At 35.1% G+C, this 9,881-nt stretch overlaps 1 protein-coding gene and 1 long non-coding RNA gene across 2 annotated transcripts; one reads left to right on the top strand and one right to left on the bottom strand.

Moving 5' to 3' along the window:
• Positions 1-280: 280 nt before the first annotated feature.
• LOC106102762 (xylulose kinase) lies at positions 281-8,326 on the top strand. The gene is made up of 11 exons (XM_013282334.1): positions 281-519; positions 864-946; positions 1,116-1,263; positions 1,519-1,695; positions 2,077-2,310; positions 3,014-3,170; positions 4,006-4,266; positions 5,107-5,280; positions 5,682-5,779; positions 6,407-6,491; positions 6,838-8,326. Exons 1-11 carry the CDS (start codon positions 463-465, stop codon positions 6,951-6,953), a joined length of 1,590 nt encoding a protein of 529 aa, XP_013137788.1. The 5' UTR covers positions 281-462; the 3' UTR covers positions 6,954-8,326.
• A 305-nt stretch (positions 8,327-8,631) lies between these two features.
• Positions 8,632-9,881, bottom strand: LOC106102676. The gene is made up of 2 exons (XR_001225589.1): positions 9,793-9,881; positions 8,632-9,077 (listed from the first exon to the last, which is right to left on the bottom strand). It is a non-coding gene; the product is annotated as an uncharacterized LOC106102676 (long non-coding RNA).

The following is a 9,881-nucleotide window of genomic DNA, read 5'->3' on the forward strand; positions in this document are numbered from 1 at the left end:
AAAGTTACGAGGTTAATCAGGCTGGATTAAAATGAAATTAAAGTCAGAAAGAGTTAGTAGGCCCCCATTTATAATAAGCGAGTATTAGGTGATGATATCGAAATTGAAAGGTAAAGGGTGCCACTCTATGACTGATAAAATTCCTATGTTTATTTCCAAAGTGCCGCGAATAGTTATGTATCTTATTGTAAATAGTAAAACAACCGATATACGTAATATGCTATCTATAAAGATAACCGTGACCTTGGCTTCTTAATCGAAATATAACATACGACCAATTAAAGTGATTAAGAACTTTTGGTGGAATGTATAAAAATATAAAAATGATATCGTGAAATCGCTCTTCCATGAACATCTGAAATACGGCATTTGGTCACGAAACCAACACGAAACTTTAGTGTGTGCTTCTTTCGTTTCTAAACGAACTGTTGTACGTCTAAGTTCGGCTGTCAAAATATAAAAATGATCGAAGAAACGCGAAAAAAAACTTTTTTAGGTTTTGATTTTAGTACGCAAAGGGTAAGTGATTTTAATTTAACGAATAATTTAGTTTCCAATACAATTCTTCTCAGTTTATTTTATTAATTATCTGCACTGTTAATTTAATAAGGCTTTGATGACTAATGCCATCTTTTTATATTATTGTCCAAAACTTTTAAAAGTTTATGTTTTCAAATTGTATACCATAATGTAAGGTATTTATTATTTGGGAGAACACAAAACTTTTAAATCTTATTTTTTATTATAACGGAGGCCTCTTACAAAGTGAATGGTGTATAGAGACCGTGCGAAATGTATTGTTTTCGATCTCTACAGGAGCTAATTATTTTTTAAACAATTATTAAAACTTTAATTATCTACAGTTAAAAGCAGTGGTGATCGGTGAAGATTATGTTGTGCAGCAAGAAGCAGATGTTGAATTTGACAATGATTTGCCAGAGTTCAGGTAATTCTTTCCTTAATTAAAATATAACAATTATCATTTTATATTTTACTCCATTTCATATTTACCATAAACGATGAACTACTTCATTTTAATAGCCCAGCTAGGTATAAAAATATAATATATTTTCTGCCCATATATAATTACAATAAATTCCAATTGTGTTTATCAGGACTTCTGGTGGAGTGGTGCGTGGAGAGAGGGGAGAGGTGACAGCACCTACATTACTATGGGTCAAAGCACTGGATATGGTGATGGATCGACTGGTAGTGGCTGGTGTTGATTTCTCTTCCATTGAAGCTCTTTCTGGTGCAGCACAGGTATTGAATTCTTTAAATTGTTACCACTAACATTTAATATTACTTTCTACTGTTTATAAATGGTTACATAAATATGTTGTTTTCTCAATTATTTCAAGCTTAAGGATGTGTGTGTTTTTGTATTTGGTTTTAAAATACTCTTGCCTATTTGTTAAAATATATTTACAACTTCTATAAAATTTTAATCTCTAGTTTATAGTTTCTAAATTTTGTTTTTTAAACTTCAAACTTATTGTATATAATTTTTTTTTCTAGCAACATGGGTCAGTATGGTGGGCTAAAGGTTCAGAATCTAAACTGAGTAGTCTGTCATCCGATGAATTCCTGCACACTCAGCTGGCAACAGCTTTTGTTGTTGATTCTCCCGTATGGATGGATTCTAGTACTACCACTGATTGTAGAGCTCTTGAAGAGGCTGTGGGAGGGCCGGAGGTGAGAAAAATATATTGTGAAATGAAAAATGTTGAATGTTGTGAAAGAATATTGCTTTTATTTATTTACTTACTTACTTACTGTGTTGGCGCAGTGACCCAAAGTGGCTCTTGGCCTCCAACATGAGAGAGCTTTATATTGCTTTTAATGGTTTTTTAATATTTCTTTATGTAAGCTTAGGTAAATTCGATGTGTATATCTTGATCTTGTCAATATTAAAAACATGAAAGGTTGGATGGATGGTCTCAACTAAATTTGGCACAGATGTAGAATAAAAAAGACCACATAGGCTGTTTAATCATTTTTTTAATTCCGCTCTAATGAGTCACAGGCAAAAACTAAAAACTAGTGTGTTCTAATACATGATTATGAATATTCCAGGAGTTAGCTAAGATAACGGGATCAACAGCGTATGAGCGTTTCACAGGCTCTCAGATCCGTAAGATGTACCGCACAAGAGAGAGAGCCTATCACGCTACGGAGAGAATATCCCTGATCTCATCCTTTGCATGCTCACTATTCCTCGGGAAGATAGCACCGATTGACCTCTCTGATGGTTCCGGAATGAATCTCCTAGATATTCATACTAAGAAATGGTGTGAAAAAGCTTTGAAGGTGAGGAAATTATAGTTCTTTGTGATTTAGATAGAAACCATAAGTATACTTGTTTTTGAGGTTTATTATAATTGTATTAAATTTTAATTTTACTAAGCAAGTAAAGAATTTGTCTAAAAACGAGATCTCTATTGGGGTTTTCTATATTTTTTTTTATAACATAAGATCGCAAATGAGCAAGCGGCCACCTGAATCCGCCAAAATGGCGAAGCGACCGCTGCCCATAGACATCTGCAATTGCAGATGCGTCGCCTACCCTTATCCGACGGAGGAGGAGACGCACATAAAGAGGTTATTTCCTCTTCCTATGCATCTCCTCCATCGTCAAATCCACTTCCCCTTCCCATCTTCTCATAAGAAAAGGGTGGTAAAGAGAAAGGGACTTAAATTAGGCATCCGGCACCACACTCATCAGACGAAACACGGCACTGGTTCCATTTGACGCCTGTCTTCTGTGTGGTCGTGGTATTACTGGGGGCGTGCCGGCCCTGCACTGCTAACATGTTAAAGCGGGCACTACCACTGTTAAATATAATTTTATACATCTTACGTTATATTATAATAGCATATGTTTGGGATGGATGGATATTTGTTAGAACGTACCTCCAGTACATAAGATACTAAGTATTGTTATTTTTTATTTCCGGATGGAGTCACGGGCGATAGCTAGTTTCATTATAAATATAATTTCTATTATATCCAGGCATGTGGTGATGACACATTGGAGAGTAAACTAGGAGCTCCCGTACCGACGTGGTCAGCGTTGGGGAACATATCTCCCTACTATGTGCAGCGGTATGGCTTCAAATCGGATTGCAAAGTGGTGGCATTCACCGGAGATAATTGTTCTGCCTTAGCTGGTGAGATACTTCTTTATTACTAGTAAAATGACATGACAAAGCCAACACAAGTGATTAAAATACATTTTTAATATTTTTTTTAACAATTCACAAGCAGATTTGCTAGTTACTACTATGCATTCTCTACCTATGTGTAGAGAAAAAAATATTTCTGTGCGTCCCATTCTCTGTACATTAAAGGTGGGCAAATCTGTAATTATGCCTGTCTGGACTGGATTCAAGTGGCCTCTTGGTCATTTATCAAATTATATTAAAAAAAACCACATATGTTCTGTTTAATCTTATCTGAAGATATCTTGTTTGTCAAATGATCATGTAATTGACAAGTTGAAGTGACAAATCTTGTTTGATAAGATAGGATACATCACATTACTTAGTTAATATGTTTTAGAATAGTATATTTATCTCTATTATCAGAATCTTCCCCTTTAAATTTGTGATTTACGAGTATATGTGAATTTACATGAATTGTAGACATTATAATATATTTAATTTGACTAACGCATCGCCAGCCGATGACCTAGGTTAGATCTAGGAGAGCTACCATAAATGTAGTGTTTTTATATCTATTTTATATTTTTTATTGTCTTAGGGGCGGCACCTAATACTCCGCCCCGCCCCTTTGCAACGCCCATAAACTAGTAGTCGCTTATTGGTCAAAATTCGACCGTAATTCATAATTGAAGACTAATTAAGGATTAAGTCAATCTTTTTTAGTTTTAACTTGAATTTCACAAAAATTTAAATTTCGTTAACTGTGTCAAATGTCACAATGATCCGGTTTCCTTAAAAAGGAATACATTTTCACTTTACGTATTATACAAGCCTTCTGTAGGGCTTCGCCTCCGTTCTGGGTGTGTGGGGCTCAGCCTGGGAACCAGCGATACTTTGCTGCTGGGTCTGAGCACAGCGGGTGCTCCGCCCGCCGGCCACGTGCTGGTGGGGCCGACTGCGGAGGTACCCTACATGGCGCTACTCTGCTTCGCCAACGGCTCCTTGACGCGCCAGCTCCACCGCGACCGCCTCGCTGGAGACAGCTGGGACGCCTTCAGTGAACTGCTCAGAGCCACTGTTAGAGGAAATATGGGTTACATGGGTAAGTGTTCTACCAATGACTTTTTAACAATTTACTAATGCTAGAAACTACTTCAGAAGGGATGGCCTGAAGTGCTTTATGTTTATTGTTTTTATATATATATCAGTGGTAGTGCCCGCTTTAACATGTTAGCAGTGCAGGGCCGGCACACCCCCAGTAATACCACGACCACACAGAAGACAGGCGTCAAATGGAAGCAATTCCGTGTTTCGTCTGATGAGTGTGGTGCCGGAGGCCTAATTTAAGTCTTTTTCTCTTTACCACCCTTTTCTTATAAAGAGAGGTTGGGAAGGGGAAGTGGATTTGATAGTGGAGGAGATGTATTGGAAGGGGAAATATCCTCTTTATGTGCGTCTCCTCCTCAGTCGTGTAAGGGTAGGCAACGCATCTGCAAGTACGGATGTCTATGGGCAGCGGTAGCCTCGTCATTTTGGTGATTTCAGGTGGCCGCTTGCTCGTTTGCCATCTTATGTTATAAAAAAAATGAAATTTCTAATTTAAAATCGTTTATTGGGCATTTAATATTGTGTAACGCTGTCTTTAATGTATTGTTTATATTGTAATAATATTGCTATACCGCTTTAAGGAGTGTAGTTTGAACAAAAAATGTTTAACGATAGTGGAAGAAAATTTTTGTTTGAATATTGTAAAAAAAATATATTCAAAATACCCTTATGTTGTTGCTAGCTACTCCTGTCCCACTAAGTTGCCTGTAAGAAATTGCTTAAAGCAATAAGGCCGCCCTTGCCTGTTGTCTTTAAGTATATGTTTTTTAACTTTTGTGCAAAAGAATAAATAAATAAAATGGCAGCTGATTGAAGTTGTGATGTGTACGTGAAGGTATCTACTACGAGACGGCGGAGATAGTGCCGCGCGCGGGGGCGGGGCGCTGGGTGGTGTCGGGGGCGGGCGCGGGGGCGGAGCGCCCTCCGCCGCAGTTCGAGGCGCGCGCGCTGCTGGAGGGGCAGGCGCTCGCGCGCCGCGCGCACGCCGAGGACATGGGCTTCCAACTAGGTCAGCGAAACAGACTTAGTTTAATAATTATTGTAACAAACATTACTAAAAAATTATGTCACGTGACTGGAAAGCTTCACATATTTCGTTGACTTGTAATTTATATCTACTGGCTTCGATATGTACCAATTTTTTTTTTATTTTCATATTTACATATCTGACATTCTTATGGTTATGGAAAATATTTGCAACTTACGCAAATCTGCGAAGAAATTCAATGATAAGTATTAACTTAACCCGCATTCGGCCAGCGTTCACTAATGCCTAGGGCTTACTTAGGGTAGGCTCCAATTTCCTCAGGAATGTATCATGAGCTGACGAATGCTCAGAAAAATAAGCTTGTAAATATATTTTTGGTGTTTGTTAATAACAATTGTTGTGATTGTGGTGTATATTGTCAGAGTCGTCGTCCCGTGTGGTGGCGACGGGCGGCGCCTCCGTCAACAAGGAGCTGCTGCAGATCTTCGCTGATGTTTTCAACACGCCTGTGTATGTACAGGTAAGTTATTGAATTATTAAATCACTAGCATTTCCCATTTAACTTCATCCGCATTAATCTATGTAAAACTTAATATTTTTTTCATTTCGATTGAAAAAATCAAAATTAACATTTTTTAATGGCAACGATTGTCTAACTACTGTCGTTAGCTCCTTTGCTGTTCTTAACTTGTAGTTTTTGTCGCTTTCTTGCATTGGGTTTTTTCCCCTATTTATTCACCCCTAAATTTTATATTGATTGATTGATATTAAGATTGAATTATAGCCTATAACGTGTCGCTAATGTAAGGCTATTTATAAAAAAAATGTTTTTTTTTAATATGCTCCGATTACTGATATCCTATATAATAAACTGTGTGATTACGTTTTATTACATTATTATAGATTTATTCTATATTAGCTTTCGCCCGCGAATCCGTCCGCGTGGAATTAAAAAAGCAAAAGTGAGTAGAGTTTGTGTTCTTCCAAACTATCCTTTACATCTATACCAAATTTCATCGAAATCCGTTCACCTGTTTAAACTACAAACTTTAACAAACATCCATCCATCTAAACTTTCGCATTTATAATATTGGTCAGATTTTTATGAGATCTTATATAGAGAGAATTAAATGTATTTATTGTCCAGGAGGAGCACGGTAACGCGGCGCTGCTCGGGGCCGCGATACGCGCTGCGGAAGTGTGGAGCGAACTTACCGGAGTTAACTTAACTGGTAAGTTATACTGTGAACTAGAAATGTTTATGCCGGAGGATTACTTTTAGTTCTCTTCCCCTTTACTCCCTTTTTGTATCAGAAAAGGATGGGAAGGGAATGTGAATTTGGTGGGGATGGGACGCAATAGATGAGGAAAATTTTCTTTCTTTAAAGACAGAAAAGTTATCCTTCCTCTTCCAAATGAGGATGTCTATGGGACGTCCGCTTTGCTCATTTCTTATCTTATTCTAAAAAAAACTCTATATAAAATCCCCAAGTTCGCAAAATGGTAATGAAAATCAGATTACACTACTATTTTGTTATGCTATTAAGAATATACTTAACTTTAAGAAAATATTATTAGGCTCGGAACCGACATTAACGCCCGTGGCCACCCCCTACCCTGATAGCGAGAAGATATACACCCCCATGCTGGCCCGGTACCGCCGCATGATACAAGATATACCTAAACTGCAATAAACTAGCATATCATAGAAATGTAGTCTAATTCAAGAAATGAGAAATTTTACTATCGACTGCGCAAAATTAAAAAAAAATCCAATGGTTTTTTTTTTTAAATCTACTAAAAGTAGATTTTTTAATATTTTCAATATAAACAAAAAGGTAAAATTTAACTATCTCATGTGAAATTTCATATTTCATCTGAATTCGTCTATAAACGCTTATAAAACTCACGTAGACTTAACATTTTGAAATAATAATCCGAATGTTGTGTATTGTATAGACCCTGTCTATTTACATGTGAAAAAACATTATCGTTCCTCTTAAAAACATGTTTTTGTAAATGTTTCGTCAGTGGAAACAGATGTATAATATAGTCTTCCAGTAACACATAAAAAAGTTACACAATTAAGTGCAATTAGTTTATACAAAAAATAATTTTAAAAGTATAAAAAATCAGCACTTTTTACACTGCGGGCCTCAGCTTAAACACCCCTGTTATTCAATAATTGTAGAACCAAATATACAATTTAAAAAATCAACATAAAAACATAAAAAATATTTTATATATAGCAAAATTGCATTCCATTTAATTTAAGGAAGTTTTTATAAGTGCAATTTTTTTACTTAAAAATGTTAAGTTTGACTTAACGCAGGGATGATCTGATTAAAGTTTTTTTTTTAACTAATGTAATAAATAATTATTTTTTTACAATTCCCTAAACATTTATGTTTAATTCTCAATTTATATTCCAGTGAAATCTAAAAATCACAGATCTCTTAAAACATTCCTTTTTATAGAGACTTTTTATACTTTTTTATTTTGTTAAAAGATTTTGTTGTTTTTTGTCGCATTCTTTATTTTTGTTAATCTGTTTTTAAGTTTTTTTTCTTTAAAGCGAAATATTGACTAAAAGACGTTTTGTTAAAATGTACAATTTTTCTTAATATCAGCTATGATTTACAAATTTCAATTATGTGACAATTGTGATAACAAAACTGGTCTCATTTCAATAGAAAATTGTGTTAAATACTTTGTTAATCCTTAAATGCATATTGTTGCCAAAAGTCTACGAACAAAAGTGTATGAAACCAAGAGTTTTTAAATTACTTTTCATAATCTGTGACTCAAAACCCATATTGAAATTTTAATTTCGTAATTAAATAAAACATCATGCAATTAACGGTTAATATAGTAAAGAACAGTTAGAATGAGAAGCATAGACCATGAGAAAATTATTTTATATTTTAAAATCATCAGTAAAAAATGTTATTGAAATAAAGAAATTAACATATCAATGTATTTTTCAATAATTAGAGCTGGTGCTAAATTCGCTATTTTGACGTAAAATAGATATGTATTATAAATTTTTGTACACTTTTATAATTATCGACTCACAATTATAATAAATATATTTTAAAAATTGGCTGTTTTCTTTTCAAATATCCCGACTTTTCCTTACATTTAAGTTACTTCGTAAAAGTTGTGTATTAGTTTTTTTTTAAATCCCTTGTTTCTAACCAAATTTAACTAACCAGTTCGGTACATTTTGTTCGGTATTTGCTATATCAAAAACTTGGCAGGTTACGAAAGTGGAAAAAAATATTCCACTTAAAAATAAAATATTTTTTCATGCTGGTGGTATTTGGTTGGGATAAAGGAATGAGGATTTTAAATTATTCAAATTAAAAGCCATTTTTAATTCAATCTTTTATTCATACTACATAATATATGAAAATATTTAATTATAATTTGAAACCTGAACTTATCACGATTAGCGTGACAGTTGCAAGAATATATTCTAACATTGACAAAATCTGTATGAGATTTCTTTTACTTTAAGCCTGACACCGCAGCACAAATATTATACAAATTTTGTCGACGTTAAGGAAACGATTTCAAAAGTATTCGTAGACCGAAATTCCTCAAAAATAACCAATTAAGACATATAGTTTCTTTACAAGACAAATAGATGGCAGCACTTGTATAGTTGTCCTTTGTTACGATATTAATAAGAGATGGCAGCACTAGTTATAGTGCTATTTCTTGCGACCTCCTCGTTCTTTGACCTGCAGCTGTATGACGGCGCCGGGCGGCACGTTGTAATACGCCAGGGTGTTCGTATCCTTGAAGAATAGACCCTGGAACGAGAAAAATCTCATTAGGAACAAATATTACGACCAAAGTGAATATTTAATCTTGAATCAATTTCGTAATTTAACATGTGAGTCTCTTTGATCTAGACTAGAATTAGGAGGGAAAACAGGAGACAGCTTTTATGTTATTCCATTTGAAATATTTTTATGATTTTTTTTTAAATTCTTCGACTTTAAGGGAGCTGGCGTCCTTCTGCCTGGCCACCCCCATTTAGTACAGTTAAACAGGTTTCTGGTTTATTAACATTAAAAGGATACAAATCAATAAAGGAAATATCAATAGTCTTAAAGTATACTAGCGGTTGATCGCGACTTCGTCCGCGTGAAATTAAAAAATATACCCTACGTTACTTACTTCGCTCTTTAATTACTTAGCTCTTTAATGGTTGAAATTTGAAATGGGCCCAGTAGTTTTTAATTTATTTCAATACATACAAAAATACAAATCTTTCCACATTATAATTGATGAATGATTATGAATCGCATGTTACAAGGAGAACGTTAGTTATGAGTGTGGAGGTACACCGGTAGAGGTAGACCTAGAAAGAGATGGATTGCGTGAAAGGTGACATGATCAAGAAGGGAGTGATGACTGAGATGACGTATGATAGAATTATATGGAGGACATAAACCTGTTGTGCCGACCCTACATGAGTAGGATAAGGATGATGATGATGATATTAGTATAGTCTATCAATACCTCGTAGTGGAGTTTCTGTTTAGCTGTGGGCATGTTGGTAGCTCGCTGCAGCAGCACCTTCACGTCAGCCGCAGTCGCCGACAGCGCCA

This window comes from Papilio polytes, unplaced genomic scaffold, assembly GCF_000836215.1.
Source record: "Papilio polytes unplaced genomic scaffold, Ppol_1.0 DF823912.1, whole genome shotgun sequence".
NCBI classification, from domain to species: Eukaryota; Metazoa; Arthropoda; class Insecta; order Lepidoptera; family Papilionidae; genus Papilio; species Papilio polytes.